General features: G+C 38.2%; 2 protein-coding genes across 2 annotated transcripts; one reads left to right on the top strand and one right to left on the bottom strand.

Annotated features, from left to right (window-relative positions):
- Positions 1–791: 791 nt before the first annotated feature.
- On the bottom strand, positions 792–11,607 carry LOC121296487 (coactosin-like protein). The gene is made up of 4 exons (XM_041222107.1): positions 11,226–11,607; positions 10,671–10,753; positions 6,455–6,612; positions 792–2,091 (listed from the first exon to the last, which is right to left on the bottom strand). Exons 1-4 carry the CDS (start codon positions 11,300–11,302, stop codon positions 1,981–1,983), a joined length of 429 nt encoding a protein of 142 aa, XP_041078041.1. The 5' UTR covers positions 11,303–11,607; the 3' UTR covers positions 792–1,980.
- An 866-nt stretch (positions 11,608–12,473) lies between these two features.
- LOC121296050 (kelch-like protein 36) lies at positions 12,474–21,183 on the top strand. Its single transcript, XM_041221208.1, has 5 exons — positions 12,474–12,598; positions 13,756–13,835; positions 15,641–16,714; positions 17,954–18,111; positions 18,252–21,183. The coding sequence occupies exons 2-5, from the start codon at positions 13,776–13,778 to the stop codon at positions 18,832–18,834; spliced, it is 1,875 nt and encodes a 624-aa protein (XP_041077142.1). The 5' UTR covers positions 12,474–12,598; positions 13,756–13,775; the 3' UTR covers positions 18,835–21,183.
- Positions 21,184–21,553: the final 370 nt, after the last annotated feature.

Raw genomic sequence — 21,553 nt, forward strand, 5'->3', positions numbered from 1 at the left:
TAGGTTGTATGATATAATATTTTTTGGATGTCTGATGCTTGTCTAATGCTTTGATGTAGACACGTGAAGATCCATTTACGTTACCAATAACTGAATCACTCCTTTAAAGATCTATTTATTAGAAAAAATGTACGAAGATGAAAAATAAGTACATAAAAAGCCAATATCATTTTTGAAAAAAAAATGGAATTTTATTCTGAAATGGTTTATCCTTAAATGGTGCTTGTCTTTACAATACATAACTATTTTATTTTATATTCCAATTTGAAAAATAAACCCAGCCAAACCCAAACAAACAAACAGTTTCACAAAACAACTTTCATTCTGGTCACTTAAAAATAGCCACTGGACTTTATTAACTGAGTTTAGATCCACTGTCTTGCAACAACCCGTTTCTCATGAGGTTAACATTGCATACACCACACATACATACATACATACATATATATATATTATATATATATATATATATATATATATATATATATATATATGTGTGTGTGTGTGTGTGTGTGTGTGTGTGTGTGTATGTATATATATACACACACACACACACACACACAGATGTATAGACAGATATAGAAATGTAGTTAAAAGGCCATCTACATTCATTGTTTCAGCCTTTTTTTGTATTGTACAGTCAGCATGCTCAGTGCTTTATCTGAAGAGGAAATAAGAGGCCTTTAAATCAGGTCTTTGTTAGAAACCTGTCACATTTTGGAAATAGGCTAATATCTCATTTTCGTAAGGGAGATTCAACATGAAGGGCACATTCAGCAATGGAGGGTGGGGCACAGGGCCTCAACCAAATGTCAGAGGCAAGTGCAAAAAACCCAAAGGGTATCATGAAGTCTTTTACTAAAGGTCTCCCTTTGAAGAAGTTGTTGTACTCTTCTAGAATTACACTCTCCAGCCTTCCTCTGGGGCCTTCCAAAGAAACCCATGAAAGCCTTGTGGTGGAGATTACTGTTTACACATAATGTCTAAATGTGTACAGGTATTTTTGCATCAGATCTTCATTTGTTTGTTCACAAGCTATACAATACCCACATTTTAGACCCATCTGTTACATTGGCTATCATCATCTTGTGCTTTAGGTTGGCTTATGGAAGCCATATTGATAGCCCTGGACTTGAGTATGGAGATCACTTGTCTAGAAGAGTAGCACAATTCAATAAAAAGAACCAAAATAAAAAGGAAAAATCCATTCCACTCTTTTAGGTCTACAATGGTGGCACCCTCATTTGGAGGATTTCCAATTTTTCTCTGAGAAGTTAAGCATTTAGAGTATGTGAGAGTAGGTATGGTACAATCTAGTCTCTGATCATCAGCTGACAGAAGTACAGTACTTGCAAGGTTCTTTACAGCCAGTGTATACTAACTGACTGGAGTCTAGCCACCTTTCCAGTTCTCCGATTCAGCTTGACATCCACTGGTGTGATAATGAGCCCCTGCAGGTACACTAATACTGTGCACTGCATTAACTTACTAGCAGGTCAAGTCATTGAATCAATTCCATTTTAAAAGGAATGCAAAATTTGTGTGGGAAAACGAAAGAGGAGAAAAGACTTCAGTAATGAAGAAAAAAATAAAAAGCACCTGCACAAATCTGAATGTACCAGTAGCTTGAAGCAACACCAGCCAATCGGACAAGCAACGCTGAAAAAGAGGCAATCTTTGTCAGCCTTTCAAAACTCCATTAATTACCAGAAACACAACAAAACTGAGAGACCATTGAACAAAAGCATCTGACTGTGCCCTACTAGAATCCTTGATTTCCTCTGCAACCCACCTTTTAATTTGCTAAAGTGAGTGTTTGCTTTAAAGCAGAATGAGAGAGAAGTTCTTGATTGTGGTGACTGTTGTAGATGTTGCCAGAGTGAGTGGGAGAATGAGGCGGATCTGTTTGAGAGGCTTCTCTTCTCCCTGTCTGGTTTACAAGCAGCAGTAGCAGCAGGCAGATGGTTTCTGGAAGGCTCCCTACTCTGCCTGTGCATCGTAATTGGCCCCTCCTGCCTTCTTCAGCTCATTCTTAATGTATTCCTCCTCCAATTCCCGGCGGTCACTGATGACAAACTCCTTAGCAAAGTTCTGCAACAACATGCAAGGAAAAAGGGTAATTAGTGAAACATTTTATTAAGGCCTTTTAAAATACTTCCAGTAGATTTTATTCAAACTGAACTTTAATTCAGCCTAATACTTTTAAGTATAACCCTATATATATATTATATCCCTCTATCCCTATATATATCCCTCCATTTGGTTTCGATTCCAGGGTTCAGTAAGGAGCAACAGTTCTACGATTCTCAGAAATGTTCAGAAGCAGCTAACTGACATTAGGGCATTGCATCATCTGCAGCAGGTTCACTTCTGCAACCAACCAGCTCTGGGTGGGGCTCCTCTTAAAGCACTATGCGGGCTAGTATGTTAAATGACTAAAAATTGAACTATAAAATACAGGAACATGAATAAAAGTAATCAAAAGTCATTTACTATCTGGAATACAAGACCTGATTCAACTTGTTCAATACTACTGTAATTTATTTTTCCTTTCTGCAAGTCTGACAGTAACCTTAACAAATGCTGCCATGCTTTACTAGTGCACTTGTTTTTAATATGTAACGTCAAAGTCTAGAATTCTTGACAGGTAAAGGATTTGAGTTTTGGGTTTTTTTTGGGACTGCTTTGTATTTTAAATGAAACTTGCAGCAGCCTGTCCTTACTAAACCTAAACAAATATGTTAGTAACATCCCCTGCCTTGGCTAGAAATACAAAACATGTTTCATCAACCCCCCCCTCCCCCGGCTAATGTGTTAAAGAATGTTGTAACCAAATGAATTCAGTTTGTAAGCGGTTATCTGGGTATACAATCAGTTTTCAGAAAACCACTCTTTTAAATGCTAATTGTATTTAGCTATGTGAATGTTCTTACTAGTTCATTTAATAAGGAGGTGTGACACGTTGGCTTGTGTGGTGACGTCAGAGCAGGAAGTAATGGACACTCAGCCAGCAGTGGGGTATGCAAGCTATGCTGCATGTTTAATAATGATAAATAAAGGTTTAAACAAACACAAAACACTTGTACGAACAAAATGGCACGGTGGCCAAAATAAACAGGCACGGAACAAAACAAACAAGTACCGTGCTGGTGTATAATTGCTTATATTTCTATATTACCATGTTCACTTTACTCACGTTCCTTCTCTGAACCCTCAACCTCGATCAGCCAAAGCTGCCGGTTTATATACATGTGACAGCCTGAACACGGTCACATTCTGCACAAGTTTTAGCATGTATGGGGAATTTCAACCCCATTCATGCTGTAAAATAATGAATAAAACAATAAGACTGGCATTAAGCTATGGAGACTAAGGAGAGATGTAATGAATATTTGTTTGCAGGTAAATATATTAATTCTTATGTTTCAAAGTATTCCTCAGTCTACCTCTCTGCTTTACTTGAGTCAAGTTTCATGAAGATTCGTATGCAATAAGGCCCGACAAACAGTCCATATACGTTGAATATACAGTCGCCTCAGACCTCCAACCCCCGAGAAGTCTGTATAGTCAACGTAATTATATGTGTCTGAGGGGGGTGGACAATGTGCAGAAGTGTCTTTTTTGGTTTTTCTGTAGTGTTTACAAACTACTAAAAATATGTTATTTTAAGCGACAAAGTCGGGGTGATTGAATATAAAGAAAATATTTTTTTAAAATTTGTCTTCCAGTTCGTTTATTTGTTTTGTATCCAAATCTGCATGTCTACTTACTACTTTGGGATATTTTGCAGGTAATTGGTCACTCATAGTTTCATAGTTACATCTGTAACTGTAAAAGCAAGATGGCTACCATCCGATACTTTAAATTCTGTCAGGCAACGCAGTGATTTAGAATATGTGACAAGACTCCAACTGTCCATATCCATCCAATATACAGGCAGCTGGAACCTTGCTCGACCAATCACATTGCTTGTTTCATGTTCCATTGCCAGCCCTGGACTATAACAGTTATTATAGTACTTTATTCCTAAAATTCTCACAGTTCATTTCTTTACACAATGCAGCCAAATGTGCAAAACAGAATCCGTTGAAGATTTTCAGAGGCTTACAAAGCTTGAACAAATATATATTTGATATCTAAATGTCAATTTGTGAAAATGAAAAGAATGAATAGAGTGTGGGGGTCGGCCAGAGCAAAGCTACTTGGCGAGTCTGTTTGTTAGAAGTCTTGCAATTCTAATCATTTCTAAAGGCTGACATACAGAGGACTACAGAAAGTTTGGTATTCAAGTGAATTAAGAATTATGTTTATTTTATATTAGCTGGATCACTTGCCCCCTTCATATTAAAAAAAACTCCTGAAAGGCAAGATGTAACGTTTGGCCTTCACCACATTTTGCACTCAAGTGAAATGTGGCTTGACTTACAACAGAAACCAAAAGCTGCCTTTGAGATATTGGCTTCTATGCTTCTGAATATACCTTCTAATTACTTGGGCTAGAAATATGAAAATTAGACAAAAAGACTAGGTTAAGAAAACTAAAATAAACTGAAACGTATCCATGTCCTTCGTCAATGCAGAGTACTTGCTTACAAACAAATTAGCTGGAAAGTACTGGATTGAGTTCCAAAAATATCATGTACAGTATACCTGGCCTATGCACCACCCCCCTAATTCTGAACCACAAATCCTCTTCAACCCATTTGATATCCAGATATAACCCCTTAAGCAGCAATAAATAACCAGCAGCAGCAAGTCAACCCTAATTTACTTAATTAATCCTTGCATCTCTACAAATTCCATTGTCACCCAAGCAAGTTACAACAGACCTGTTGGTGTAGACTTATACATGCTGCAATTCTACCAGCGTACTGTATATACAACAAGTGTCTCAAGAGCATCAAATGAATTTGATATCCAAATAACTTCTTACAGCCAGGAGCTGATGTGATGAGAAAAGTCTACCTATACTGGAAATGAGACAAATGTCCAACTTTCACAGAATGGAAACATCTAATGCTATATGCATTACAGCTGGAGAGGCTCTACCAGACAGATAAAGGAAAATTAAATGACTTCCTTAAAATGAGGGGCCCATTTTTAAAAGCATTACAAAAATAGATATATGTTTTTATTACTGTCGGCTTATTACAGAAACTTAAATGTAACATTTGTTATTATACTATTGCTATTACGTAACAATTATCACTGAAGGTACTGGCTGTGGGCTTAGATTTATACAGCACATGTATGAATGAAAGTTATCTACAATATCTGATACTATGTTTGTGTTATAAGATTGCATGCATGTTATGTAACAATTTAATAAACATATTTATTAAAATAAACAAGCTGATTCACCACCCTTCACTCAAACGGGCTTGTTTGAGCGTCTTTGGTTGCAGTAAAAATGAATACACAGATCCTACTGTACTCTGACGTAGGGTAAGTGTTTGAACAAAGAACACACAGCAAGGAACAACAACCTCAGGGTAAGGATAGTTAGTAGAAGCTTTGCGCTAAACGAAATGAGCTCAGTGGAAATCCTGGAATATACTGAACGTGCTTGTTGAGAAACTTTTGCGGAATCATGGTTTTTTCAGATGGCATTTCTGAGTGGGTGCTCACAGAAAAAACTTCTGCCATCCACTCGCTTGGTCGCAGGAAACAAAAGGCTCTTTTCTAAAGCCAAGCATGTTCAATTGGCTAGCTGGGACAAGAACTACATGCTAATTTAGTCAGCAAGTTGACTTATTGAAGTTATCTCAGCAAACCATGTCTTGCCTCGCTGTAGGCACAGAAATACGTTCGACATATACAAAATCACTCTCGATGAACACCAACATTAAAAAAAAAAAAAAAAAAAAAACTATTTCGGCAACAAAGCTGCTTAGATTGATGGTACCTGCATTGAAAGTCTGTAAAGAGAAACACAGCATGTTTGCGTGAAACAAGGCTGGGTGGTTTAATAGCGAACCAAAATGTCATTGAGACAGTATGTGACGACAGTGCTACACAAAAAACAAACCAGGCTAATCATGTAACTAGACATGGGTGTTCCAGTGAAGAAAAACTGTTTCCTCAGGTCATACTCTTAGGGGAACAGCACTTCTGACAGAATGCTTTTCAAACATTAAGTAAAATGGGTATGTGGCTTCTGTGACCATGGACAAGATTTACTAAGCTTTTGCTTAAACTTTTGGTTCAGTCTAGATCAACTTTTTTTCAAAGTGGAATAAAAAGCTGCATGTATCAATGTTGCCAAACTAGAAACTGGAGCTCAGTAAATCTGGTCCAAAATCTCAATACATGTAGTCTATTATCAAGATGATCGAAGATAAAAATTAGTAACTATGTATTAATAAATACAGCTGTTAAATGAATTTAAAATAAATACCTCCACTGCCATTTCTGCTCCCCTATCTCAACTACTTCCAGTGATGGTATACCTTACCTGTACTACATCCTTTACCAGAGTCTTGTCTGTGCTGATCTTGGCTCTCTGTAGACCGCTGACATTCTCCCCAATCCAGGTGATCAGGGTGAACTTGGCTCGCTTGCTCATGGCATCTCCAGTCATGATCCGTACGAACCCAAACAACCGAACATCATCTGCATAAAAAAAAAAAAAAAAGAGGGTAAAAACACAGTTTACACACAAACAATGCTGGGCTCCTGTTACCATCTGTGCAACTGATAAAGCCAAACTTATGTAATGAGAGTGTTATTGTCATTCATGCACAGGGCAAGCATCAGGGACACACAGTTGGAAAAGCTTCTTGACAAGACGTACAGGAAGTAAAGTGTCTGTGTTTCATTGTGATAGAGAAGGTTAAAAGAGCATGTGCATAAACTCTGGCTTCAGCTACAAAGAAAACTTCTCAAGTTTGATACAAAAATGTTCAACCCTTTCCACTGCTTGAAAGCAAGAGGTAGACTGAACACCTTTCTCTTGTTTGCCCTCATTTACAGTGTACGAAATACAGTATGTTATGGCATTGTAAAATGTCTTCTGCATTGACTTTGAAGACTGATCTGAAACCAAGCATGTACAATTAATTCAGGAAACGATATTAGCATTGTGCAATTAATCAACATGACTGTTGATTATTTTATTTTTATGTGCTTTATTTTGCTGATTCTGTCTATTAAATGAAAAATATCACTATATGAGCTACAAGATGTACCTTCAGTCTTTTACTGCATAATCAGTTGCTGTAAAACTGTGGTCAAGTAATATTATTGACAGACGCTATATAAAATTAAAGATTAAGAATGAACATCACAGAACACTCACTCACAAAGAACACGCAGCCCATTAACCACGCCCCCCCTGTCGTGCCACAGTTCTGACTGAAAACTCTCAGCTGTCAGTCTCACGGGCGGCAACACAACCCAGGCTTTGCATATCACAGGACAGTAGAAATGAGTAAAATCTATATAAAAATGTAGGCATTAATGAATGGGTTAACTCTGTGTTTGCTTTGAAACTTTTTACTCTCTTCTACGCACTCACCAGCTGTACAGTTGGCTCATCGATCTGTGGCTCTCGTGGCAACGCATTCTGGCAGAATTGAGCTACAACAGTATTACATTGAAAGTCTTAAATAGAGTGTATTCAACCTATTTTAATAACTTTTACCCTTGTCCAGGGTACTACATAAATATTAATGTGATTTCTAATAAGCCGTGTATTGCAGTGTTTTGTGGCAGACTGCAAGCACCAGCTGAAAAAGGGAAGCTCCTCCAGATTTCCTACAGTAGCTCATGATAATCTCCTAAAGGAGTGGTTAGTGCTAATCTGTATTAATCATGAACAAATTAACAGTTACTTCTTTTGAATTTTGAGTCCCTATTAAGGCACATATTTAGGCCCAGGATATGCAGTTTTAGAACCCTGCAAAACTCTGAAATTCATTTTCGGTGGGGGGCATTACCCCCTCCACCCATGCTGGAGGAGGACCCCCTATACTCTCCTGCCTTCTACTTAGGATTTATAGCTTCCTACTTTAAATGAAAAGGCTGGATTGGTACCTAATTTTGTAGGAAACTGCAAATGAGGAAATGCATTGTAATATTTTATTCCATTTAATAAACAACTAATAACTACCCCCCACAGCCCAAGTAGATATCCAATCAGTAGCGAGAAGGGATAGAAATAAGACTCTCGTTGCTTAGCAGTGTGATCCATTCCAGATTTAACTTTGAGACTAATTAGACAGTGTTTAGGTTGCATAATTAACAAGGAAACAACATTCAAACGAAGAGAGAAGTCGGTCCCCAAGTGGAAAAACCTGTGGCTTATTAAACATGATATCATTTATGTTTGAGCAGGTACACTTAACTAATCTTGCTTGTACCAGAGGAATGCCAGTCCCTTGTACTAAAAGGATATTCTATTTAACATAGTAATGGAATACATTTCCTCTTGGTAAAATAGGTTCCTGCACGCCCCACCCATAGAACTTCACTGTAGCAGCTAACCTTGTACAACTTATTCAGAGCTGTACTTAAATAGTGAATAGTTTTAAATGTCTTTGGAATTATTTTTTACATTTCCTGTTATTTGATACTGTATGCAATAATTCTGAAAGGTTCTTGATTGTGTTGCTCCCAAATTAAGGGATTATCATTATTCTCGAAATCTACCCATCCTTGAGCTTGCTTTCAGCTTTATATATATATATAGCAGGAGGGGTGTTGACCGAGGTCACTGGAATGAGATAAAGAAACCTGTTAGTCCCAGAACTTGGAGTCTCCAGACAAGCTGAAAACCAGGTGAAGGCAGATTTAAAGAAAAATGGTACCAACTTAACATCAATGCAACAGAACCCAAAGCCACTCTGAATGATCGTACACACGTGGGATGATTTGTCTTTGAAATGGATTTGGAGCACACGTAAGTGGACGGCGAGTGATGTTTCTGAATATGTTCCTTTAACACACAACGGCAATTGACAAAAGAAACGTGAGCAGTACCGAAGATGCCTAAAGATGCCTCATCATGCTGTTAATCTGTGCCTCATTGCAGATACTGTGCAATGGGTTAAATACTGTTTTATTAGCACCATCATAGATAACCTGACAAAATATAAATCTGCCATTGACCCACATCTCATAGCACACCAATGAGGACCACATAAGAAGGGAACTCACAGCAGGATATGAACCCATTTGATATGGGTGTTATAAAGGAACTGGCCATCCCAGACCACAGGTAAGGTATATTATAATAAACAGCCAATCTAATTAATCTATAATAGTCTGGGCACTAGTCAATGGAAACCTACACTAGAGACTAATCGCTGCTGCAAAATTTCCTGTGAGAATGTCAGCTTCCTTCCCAGTAAGCACTTGAATCTTATTTGTTACTCAACCTGAGAGAATTAGCTTCCTCCTTCTGTCATCTTTCTTGAGGGCTCATTTAACCCTTCATGCCTTGAATTTCCTCTTTAGATTGAAAGGTTCCTTCCTACCTTCTGTTATAAAACTTTTAATCAGCTTCTATTTATGTCCTTTCATTCTACACTCTGCATGTTTTATTAAGTTAAAATCAAGCCCCCTCTTTCTTTTTTTTTAGGCTCAAGTGATTCTTTTAGCCTTTCCTCACAACTCTTGTCATTATGTCCTTTGATCCGTCTGGTCACTCACCACTTTACCTTCTCAAGTGCAATAATATCTTTTTTTGCAGGGAGGTGGCTGAAACTGGACACTACATCCAGAGGTGTGTGTGTGTGTGTGTGTGTGTGTGTGTGTGTGTGTGTGTGTGTGTGTGTGTGTGTGTGTGTGTGTACAGCATCTCTCCACTTCCACTGTTTTATGTACATTTCAGACGCTGGATGCAACAACAAAGTGGTATTCTGTGGAATGTAGCCATAACCTTTAAGATACTACATAAGTAACCAAGTGTCTCAGAGCGGGAAATTTCCCACTCATTCAGATCACCGATGAAACCTGCTGTACAGTGCTCCGAGCTGCTCAGAGAGAGCGGAAGTGAGCATGCCATTAATGGGTTCTTCACTGAGCTGCTCAGTTACTTAATGCACCCACTGTATTTGTTTAGCCTTACATCGCTTACAGTACAATCCAAACAAATCAGCCTATAAAAAAACACCCATATTTGCATATCTGAATCTCTTGAAAGGCTACCTGGATGCATCCCAGGTCTACTGGCCACACCCTATAGTTTTTTTTTTTTGGACATCACATGTAGGAAATCCCATGTCTTTGAAATGTACAGTACTGTCTGAAATGTCCTTTAAAATTATTATTTATTAATTGCAAGCATTAGAAGCCATTCTGGTGACTTACTTTGCCCTTCATAATGCGCTTTTTTTAAAAAAAAATGTCTCAATTAATGGGATCAGAGTTCTCAGAAGCCTTCTGGTGCCCTCAGAAGAATCCTTCCAGTTACACTTCAGTGAGTGGCTGTATTTTTCTGTAGTCCATTTTGAGTCTATAGGAAGTAAAAAGCTTCCATGCACACTGAAACATATTTTTAATTAACAGAGCGAGAAAACGTAAACTCCTGATCTGTCCAAACTATTTGCATGCCACGCCAATCTCGTTCCTTTGGCTGCAGTGTTTTTCAACTCATGCAAAACATAACAAACAATCTTAAAAAAAATGCAGAACGATTTAGAAACAGAATCTGTATTGAATAGTCATACCTGTACACTGGCTCATAAATTCTTCATAGTCTTTGCCCTGGCCCCCTGGTACTATGATTGAACCATCATATTTGAAGGAAGCCCTAGTGGAAATAAATAAATAAATAAATAAAATTATGATTGTTCCTTTTGGCAGCAACATTCAAAAATACAATATTGGCATACTGGTTGTATGAATCTTTCAATTTTGTTAAGTCAAAAACATAATTTTGATTTCCTAAACAGCTGTTAACTCAAATTACGTTTTCCACTTAAACGTGTAACATATTATTTCATCAAAAACCAATACAGCTGCGTCAATGTATTCGGGGGATACGTGCAATTATGATGTCAGCGTTACGGTAAAACGCATATATAAAACCCCGTTACGTTTACAACATAAACTGATTAACTTATTTAAAACATTTCGAATAACTAGAATACAAAACTCTGCGCAGCTGGCTTTGACGAACATAAATCGGAAAAATAACGTTGCACAGAACTGCTATCTGCACGTATTCATAAACATCTTATTATACTTGGGATTCCGCTACAAAAGATTTTAAAATTACTTACCAGTTTATTTCAGTGTTATCGTCTCTCACAAGGTTGTATGCTTCCCTGCAAGCCTCTTTATCGATTTTTGTTGCCATTTTTTTTGGATGTCGGGGGAAGTGAAAACCTAGGTTCACAAAGGAATTCAAGAAACTATGAAAACGCACAAAAATCTTCAGTACAAAGATAGATGCAAGTCTGCAATAACTACAGTTGCGAAAGAGAGTTATGCAAAAAATATGTATCTATGTGTTTCTTAAGAGCAGTGCACGGGCTGTGCCACGGAGGAGGTCTTTTGAATGACCCGTGAATTTTAAAAGCGGATCTTCAGAAGTCTCTGTTTTTTTTTTTTTTTCTTTCTGTTTGGGCGTTGGTGACTTTCGACAATCAGGTTACAATGAAAATGGACCTCATATGCAGACTCAGACTCACCTCCTAATGGTCATGATGGGGATAAAGACCAATTAAATCCACCCGATTTTTTGTTGTGCAAAGTTGTTGTATTTGTTGACCCCTACTGGAGAGAGACATACAATTAAACGTTGCATTAATAAATAAGTATTTTAATACTTTAATTCATTAGCAATATTATCCCCTGCAAAAAATAGGTTTTGGTAAAAAAAAAAAAAAATCTGGTCACGGGCTGTTCTTAAGCAGCTTTCTCTGTGTCCCTTGTAATAACTGTTAATATTGATTTGGTCATGTTTGGGTTACAGCCAGGGATATGGTAATATAATGCAATACAGTGTCGTTATTTCCTACAGAATAACACTTGTCATTAACACGTAAATCTTAATAAGTATACTGCTTTCATTTGATTATTATTGTTTTCACAAATAAAATAAAAATATTAAAATTCCCTACATCAATCAATCGATATTTATTTTATACAGCGCATTCCACAGTGGAACACCATCACAAAGCGCTTTACAAGGTTCAATAAATACAAGAAAACCCATAATACAAATAAGCAAAAGAAAGACAGGTGGGTCCTCCTGGCAGAAAACACCTATCAGTAATTAAAACATACACTCCCCGCGATAGAAAGATAAGATCTAATTTTCAATAATGAAAATAAAAACAATCTTAAATAGAAAAATATCTGCATAAGCAAACACCTGTGTATCATGGACGATACGCTCATACCTGTGCTTTCGCCACCTTGTGGTAGCACACAGAGCTGCAGGATAGGACATCAGCCCGCCCTCATGAAATTGCTGAACGTCTGATTGGTGCACTGTAACGTCAGTCGTTCCAGAAAACACTTCCTGGATGAGATCTTGGCTGCAACAACACAGAGCCGGACAAATACCTTATAGAACTACTCCATGGAAACGGTCCAATCTAACCACTGTCAGTTAAACAATGAGCGAATAGAGACCAAGGCTGGATTGGTAATGATAACAGATTTTATTGTTAATCGAGTATATGTTTTAAATGAAATAAAGTCAGCAGCAATTATTATTGTGTGACTGGAGGCAACGTGCAATTAATTTAAATGTCACATGCAACTCAAGAATATATATATATATATATATATATATATATATATATATATATATATATATATATATATACATACACACACACACACACACACACACACATGATTGCATGTTTTTAAAGAAGATTTGTATGTCGTGTTCTGTACTTTGTTTAGAGTTTAAAGGAAGTGGCTTTAACGTGCACTGTTTGTTTTTTTCTCTGGAACAAAATGCACCGAATTTAGAAAATACAGTAACTGGAGAAGCAGTGGGGAGGCTGTCATGTCGTACAGTTTTAAATCTGAGGGTTGAGCATCACAGCCTGCATCTGTGACAACGCATTGTTTATGTTCAACAAAGTGCGTTTTGGGATTTCTAACTTGAGTATAGTAATATATATATAATATATATATATATATATATATATATATATATATATATATATATATAACAACAAACTTGGTGTTAAGCTATTGGTTTGAATAAACAGCACAGGTACTTTCTGCCGACGTCATTATCCAGCTCAGTAATGCACTGACTAATACTGCTGATAAATCCAATTGCTGTTTGTGCTTCTACTGAATAGTAATTTGACTCTAAAATGGATGTGAAACTGTGAACATGATTTGAAAAAAGTGAAATAAGTATAAACAAGCACGCTTCATTCTTGCTGAATCTTATGAGATATACTTTTGAGCGCTGGGGATGCTCTTGAATTGACCGAAACTTTTGCACTTTCTCGCACCTGCACTGTTTGTCTTGCACCTCTGGCCTGACTTTTGTGTAAAATAAATGACTCCGTATTTTTGCATAAACATGGCAATTTAACAAATTATTTTTCTGCCACATTTAACAGTGTTGGATGTGCAGATCTTGTGTATGTTTACGACTAGCATATAATATATATATATATATATATATATATATATATATATATATATATATATTTTTTTTTTTTTTTTTTTTTTTTCTAATAATGTTGGGGGCGACCATGTTTTTTACATATTGAACATGTTTTTATCACTATTTTGTAATTTGAAGCCATTATTATTTTCTGTACCTGCCAGGTGTCTTTTGGCTGATTGCAATGGAGGGGGCCAAACAAACCAGAGTTTCTCGTCCGCACAGAATCAGCGAGTCATCCAAGGTGGGTTTCATTTTTAATACAGGAGCAACAAAATATGTCCACTGATACGAGTGATCCTCCTAAAGCCAGTAAGCAATGCACCCCAGGGTATGGTTTTAGAGTATTGCAGTGTGAAAGAATACAGGTAGGGAAGAAAAACCTGCAACCGCAAACTCTGCTGTTCAGCATCTTCACTATTATACCAAAGTGACAGGATCATTAACACAAGCAAGAGACTCATCTCCGCTTCAGGGCTCAGAATCTCTTAACAGCGTTCACACAGTGATGCCAGTTACATCCATGATACACATGTATACATTACAATTACAAAAGTGATGAAACAGTTTTCAGGAAGCATATTGGAAAAGTGCCTTCCCAAAAATGAAGTATTTAAGCAGTAAGGCAGAGCAAAGCGCCACTAGACTCGGTTAGGCACTGTCACGATTAGTACTGAAGCTGAAGAGATCAAACCTGTGTTCTGAAGTCTAGCAACAGCATTGCTTAGAATCTTGTTCTACCAATCAGAATTGTCTGTTTTTGGATGTACTGTACATACACTGAATCTAAGAATATAAGAACATTTAGTATCCATTTTCAAGTACAGTACGTTATATCACCCCCTGTAATAATGCTACCCTCACATTCTGCCATGTATTGCTTCTGAACCAGTGTGCACCAATATTAGCCAAGACTAATTTTCCCTGTTATACCACCATCCTTGCAGTCAACCATCTGCCAGTGCAGTAAGCCAAGCAAATGTACACAAATGCATTGCAGTCTCTCTTATTTTTCCACCAGCAAGACACTCAGGACCAATACAGTGCAGAAAGTAATGGCTTAATCTTTGACCATGTTGTTCACTTACCTTCCATTTTGTTTACTATACAGAACACACTATTTTCATTGTTTTGATTGCCAACTTGCAGTTTTTGTAGGTTAATGGATTTTGAATGACCCTTGTTATACTGCCACTCTCACCATAGTGCCAATGTGGTACCTAACCCATGGCTGGCAGGATAACAAGGGAGTACTGTAGCTGATTGAGCCCAATGATTCAGCAGCAACAACATGGCTTGGAAGCCATCCCATTCCTTCACCACTCTCTGTGTAAAAAAAGAATCCCTACCTTCTGTTTTAAATCTGTCTCCACTCAATTTCCAGCTGTGTTCTTTAGTCCAGTTTCAGTTGAAATATTGGTTAACTTTGTCAACGTATTTAGGATTGGATTTTAAAAGCTTCAATCAGATTTGTTCTCGGTTAAGTAGGTTCATTCATCTCAACCTATCTTGGCGTTCAAGTTCTTTCGAGCTAGCTGTGCAGACTGAATATGCCGTTATTTTTAATTGGGTTGTTATGGACATTCTGTGCAGGGACCTGAATTATAATATAATTTCCAATAATGTTGCCTCAGTGACATCAGACTGTGGGGTCCCATTAACTGTAAACATTATGTAAATATTTTCATGAAGGTAAATAAAACATTGGTGCACTGCTAAAACGTCTGACAATATTAAAAGGGTTTCTGATAATTTACCTAGTATTTTAGGTCATTTTGAAATTATTATTATTAATAATAATAATAAATAATAATAATAATAATAATAATAATAATAATAATAATAATATACAAAGCGATTTACAGAGCTAGGCTATGAACTGTGCATTATATGCAGAGTCACTTACAATAGGACGTTGATTTAACGGATGGAGCACATGGAGGTTAAGTGACTTGCTCAGGGTCACACAGTGAGTCAGTGAATGCTTCATACATATGTTATCATTATTATCTAAATACATTGATAAATAAATGAGTCACTCTATTGTAGGTGTACAGATTGGCTGAGCACCCAGGCACGGTGCTGCAAGGGCTGAACGAGCAGCGTCAGAAGGGGCTGTTCTGTGACATTATCCTGTTGGCGGATGAGCAGCGTGTACCAGCCCACCGCAACCTTCTCGCTGTCTACAGCGACTACTTCAATTCCATGTTTACCATCGGCATGCGGGAGGCCTGCCAACTGGAGGTCGAGCTGGTGGGGGCCTCTTACATTGGCCTCAAAGCCGTCATTGACTTTCTGTACAGCAGCGAGCTCCCGCTGGACGGGGGCAACATTGACTATGTGCTGGAGACGGCCCATCTGTTGCAGGTGTGGCAGGTGGTGGACTTTTGTTGTGAGTACCTAGAGAATGAGGTGAGCGAGGAGAACTACCTGTACCTGCAGGAGCTGGCTTTCATCTACAGCCTGGATCGACTCGATTCGTACATTGACAGCTTCATCCTCTGTAACTTCGGTACCCTGTCCTTCACCCCGGACTTCCTGCAGAATCTCAGGATGCAGAAACTCTGCTATTACCTGGCCAGCAACCATGTGCAGCATGACTGTGAACACAACCTGCTGCAGGCCGCTCTGCAGTGGCTCACCCAAAACCCTGAGAGGGAATCAGATGCCCGCCTAGTCCTGGCCAACATCCACTTCCCACTCATTCCGATGAGTGACCTCCAGCACAGGGTCAAGCCGACAGTGTGCGCCCTGCTCCCAAAGGAGGCCAACTGTGAGGCTCTGATTGAGGAGGCCCTGGGTTACCACAGCCAGCTCATGGTACAGCCAGTCCTGCAGAACAAGCGCTCAACACTGCGTGCTGATGCCGATCAGCTGCTGTTTGTTGGAGGGGAAGTGTCAGAGCGCGGGGAGGAGCTGAGCGATGATGTTTGCTTCTTGGACCCTGCCGAAGGCCGCTGGGTGTCTGAGACTGAGATCCCTGCCCGCCGGAGCCACCACTGCGTCACTGTGATGGGAGGGTTCATCTTCGTGGCAGGGGGAAGCTCATCCCGGGACAATGGAGGGGACGCTGCCTCTAACGTACTCTACCGGTATGATCCCAGGTGCAACGAGTGGATAAAGGTAACTGTAGTTCTCTAGAAAAGCACAGACTCACTGGCAATGGGGATATATTGGAGGCAGCTGTATGTGTCACACTTTTCGTGGATATACGGGGGTGCCCGTCTGTCAGCACATCTGTCCATCGGCACATCACTTTTTTTTTCAAATCTGGAGAGCTGCTTATTAAGTTGTGATTACTGTAAACATTTGTTTATTGTATACTATTCTGTACATAGCATTATCCACTTTAACATCATACTGATAGGTCTCATTTTTAATTTACAGCTGTAGAAGGAGTGTATGTTACTATTCTTGAATTTGACTAGTAAAGTGTATATGTGCAGATTTAACTCAAACTTTACAGGCTTCTTACCTGAATCCGAAGCCGCAATATCATTTTTGTAGTGAGGCTTAGAACTGATTATTAGTGTGGTTTCATTATACATGATACAACCTCATCATAAAACCCTTGATTTATACACTGCATTTTTACAATAGAATCAAGAATTCTGTGTGCCTTTTTAATTGCTTTCCCCCAAATTGCGTGGTTGCTGACAGCAATGCTTCTGTTACGCTAAGGTCTTTCTCGTAGTGGGTCTGTTCTAGTTCTATATCATCCATTTGATATTTGAATCCTGCATTTTTTATGACTGGCATTTGGTCATATACATGTAATAACATTAGAATTCATTTTCCAGGTTTCTGAACATTTCTATATGTGGTCTTTGGGTTTCATGGGCAGCTGCATACGTGTCGGGTACCTTGTACCAATCTCTGCAGTGCCCCCAATAGAAGTGACTCCCCTTACATGTAATTTCTGCTTCCTGTGTTTCACACACTTTGAGATAGGGATGTAAATTGAGTTAATCTAAATTGTGGCAGATCTAAATACAGTACACCTGCAGGTTATGATACATTCTCTAAAGAAGGTCCTTAGCGATTGGACAAGCAGCTTTATAGATGAATGCAAAACTCATAAGTATCCCAAGTGTGATTTGTTCATGCGTACCTATCTATGCCTGCCTCTGTTATACAGTATGTATCCCCAGATGATGGTTAGGGAGAAGCCATTTACTGAGGAGCTGTGGCCAAATGCATGCACGTGAACGAAAACCTAGTTGTGCACTTATTATTTATTGGATGTTCTACAACTGTCTGTCTGTTTTTAACTCTGCTTTTGTGTGGTATTGGTTCTCAACTCTATTGGCGCAGTGTAACTACAACAGTTGTCATTTGCTGAAATCCTGTGTGTTTTCCCAGGGCACTCCTATGAAGCAGCGGCGCGTGGATTTCTACCTAGGCACTATTGCAGACCGGCTGATTGCTGTGGGTGGACGGAATGACAATGGAGCGCTGTCCTCTGTGGAGGTCTACAGCCCGCAAACAGACACCTGGTCCTACGTGGCAGGACTCCCACGGTAGTGTTTAAATAACTTCATAAACCTGCTGATAACTTATAACTTTCACACTAAATTATCACAATCATTGCTGCTTGCTGTAACATTTACAGTTGAATAGCACTTCCAGTAACGCTGTCTGTTTTTCCCCCGAATCACAGATTTACCTACGGTCATGCTGGCTCGTCCTCTAAAGAGTTTATCTACATCTCTGGGGGCCACGACTACCAGATTGGCCCTTACAGACGGAACATGCTTTGTTACAATTACCGCACAGATGTGTGGGAGGAGAAACACCCCATGATCAAGGGTCGGGGCTGGCACAGCATGTGCACCCTTCAGGAACACATCTATGCCATTGGAGGCAGTGATGACCATGTGGAGACCATGGAGCGCTTTGACATCTTGAGTGTGGAGCGCTTCAGCCCCCAGTGTAACCAGTGGACCAGAGTGGCTCCCCTGTTCCAGGCCACCAGTGAGTCCGGGGTTGCTGTTTTGGGTAGTAAGATTTACATCCTCGGCGGCTACAGCTGGGAGAACACTGTTTTCTCCAAAATTGTGCAGGTCTACGATTTAGAGACGAACAAATGGACAAGGGGAGTGGACCTGCCTAAATGCATTGCAGGGGTGTCTGCATGCATCTGCAAGGTCAAACCCAGGAGCCTGGAAAAGAAGCTGAAGATGAAAGGGCATCAGCTCAATGGACGGGGATCCATTCAGCTTGCAAAAGAGAGAAGACTTTAACAAAGAAAATGCTTTCATAATATGTGAACAAAAAAAAACAGAAAAAACTTATCGTAAGCATCCAGGGTTACATTTCCAGCTGTTTCAACTCCAGATAAACAGTATTATGAGTATAGGTGCTTAATATTAAAAACTAAAATTGCAACAGGCACTGTTTTTAGTTCCTCATGAATAGAATAGTGTCTAATATACAGTATTAAAGCGTGCATTTTGTAATGGTTTCAGAAAAAAAAAAAGACTTGTACGAGTAATCTGAAAATATAAAATAGGGGCCATAATTATCTGAACCTGCATTACAAAAAAAGAAAACAAGTTTTGAAATGTAAAGTATGTAATATGGACAGATTAAAATTGAAACAAGGCAAAACAAATTTAGTTATACCACTGTGGAAACTAGTAAAAACAGCAAATTGCTATGTTTAAAAGTAGAATTATTATAAATAAAGTATAAGAACTAGAAGCCACATTAACAGCTGAACTTGGCTACCCCTAACCACATAGAAACATTCACAAATAGTGGGTTTAGGTTATTAGCAGGGACTGACAGGATAGAAGAGGAGGTATGTAGGTACATATGACATCATTTATCTTGACTTTCGAAATGCTTTTGACATGAAAAACTTGTTAAGCACAAATCGGTAGAAATCCAGAGTAGTACAAGCACATGTCTTCATACAAAGGAACCAGAGAGTGTCATGTTGGGCCATGTATTGTACCCCACGTATACATTAAATCATGCAAAAAATATAAAAATAAAAAAGCTTAATTGTTAATAATTGACATTCAGCTAAGGAATAGAAAATAAGATCAGTAACATTTCTTGAATGTGTTGTTGATTTATTAATTTGTTAGAGAGGGATGTCGCAGATTTATACGGAAACAAACTGGTAACACTAAGGTTAATTTGATCAGCCTGTACACTGCCTGGATTTTATGAGAGTATTTTTCAGCATTGCCTTAGATTGCAAACCCAAGTTGATCAGTGCTGTATTTTGCCCTAGAGATACAGTAGAGATGAAAGTGGTGCCAGTGATGATGAAGAAAATCTAGAATATCCAGTTCTTCTTCCTGATGAACAAAAATGACAAAAGACTTAAAGATATTTCAGTTTGGGAGGTGTTGGGATTTGGGGCAGCAGGGTTGAAGTAGGAAACATTTGTTTAGCAGTAAAGTACTTCATTATTGGTCAAACAAAACTACCCCCCCCCTGTAATTTCTGCAGATAGCACAATGCATTTTTAATATTTGCAAATAAATGTTTTTGTCTGATGCCTGTGTATGAGTTATTTATAATAGCATCCAAGGGTTCTGGAGACATTATAAACCGGGAGAGCAAAGCGGGTCATGAGTCTCATACCAGTTGTGCAGTAGGTGTGTTTTCACAAAGTTTATATTGAAGGCAGTTTTTTGTTCATGTTTTGTTTTGTTTTTTGTTTTGCTTTCTTGGTCTCCGATTAATTCTCTGGCTTCTAGTATGGGAATTTCAAAATGGGCGGACATTTTCAGAGCTTGGAATTTTTTAAATAAAAATGAAGTCATTAATAGGTGATGTATCGTATAAATTATGACTTTTTGATGTAACATTGCTTGATTGTAACTTTCATGTTGGCTGAGTTGCAATTATAGTACTTATCTATATATTATAGAACTATAATTGCTGCCATATATAAATTGCATACCTACCCAAAAAGCGGTCAAATGTGTGCTACAGTGGTATAAAATAAATGTGAAGTTGATATACCAATAAAAAAATAACTTTTTGTTATTTTTTGGCACAACGTATATAACAATGTAACAATGTAGCAATGTAGATAATATATTTGATTTTTAACAGTTGGAAACAAACAGCCCTATAGTGCTGCAAGATGTCCAGTAGCTACAACCAACCCCCAATGAATGGTAAATAGAATGTACAGACAGAATGAATTTCAACAATAATTAAATTTAGTTAATGGTGATGCTTTTTCTGTGCACCTTGGTATATGGAAGCGACCTGTCTGTCTAACCGTCTGTCTGGATATGCAATTCTCTAAATATATATTGTATCTAGAGAACCACATATCCAGTTATGAACAAAGAAGGGTTCGGGAAACTAATTGATGTTAAAATACAAGAAAACAGTCGACAAAGTAAACATGCCATTATTTTTGTTGGTTTATTAAATAAAAATGTCTTATGAGTAGTCTAACGCACAGAAATGCCAGAAAAACTAAAATGAACTTGATCAGTAGATGGGGCTGGCGCAGATGTATAAATACACTTCAATTCATCTAGCGAAAATACCCAGCTTAGCCCATTGGAATTGAAAAGCAGCGCCCGCATTCCGGTAAAAGCACCATACCTCAATACATAAACAGGATACAAAAAAAAAAAAAAAAAAAAAAAAAAAAAAAAAAAAAAAACACTTTGAATAATTGCAGTGAGAACAACTCAGAACTATTTCCCACACAATGAAAGATAAATGGCATTAAAAACAATTGTAAAAGGTAAATTAAATCCGGAATGGCACGCTTGAAGATGATCAGAAACCGGGAATATGGAGGTGCTCAGTCTGTCCTTCCATATGATTTTAAACATATCTATATATCAACTATTTGTAAATAGTTCAGCAAGAAAACGTGGTTTGTACATGTTGATTTTTAGAGTAAAATTATATGGAAGCGTAGGTATAATATGTTTTGGCATGGATAAATGTCACTGACATGTTTGTTAAAACATG

Source organism: Polyodon spathula, chromosome 21 (genome assembly GCF_017654505.1).
Source record: "Polyodon spathula isolate WHYD16114869_AA chromosome 21, ASM1765450v1, whole genome shotgun sequence".
In the NCBI taxonomy this organism is placed as follows: domain Eukaryota; kingdom Metazoa; phylum Chordata; class Actinopteri; order Acipenseriformes; family Polyodontidae; genus Polyodon; species Polyodon spathula.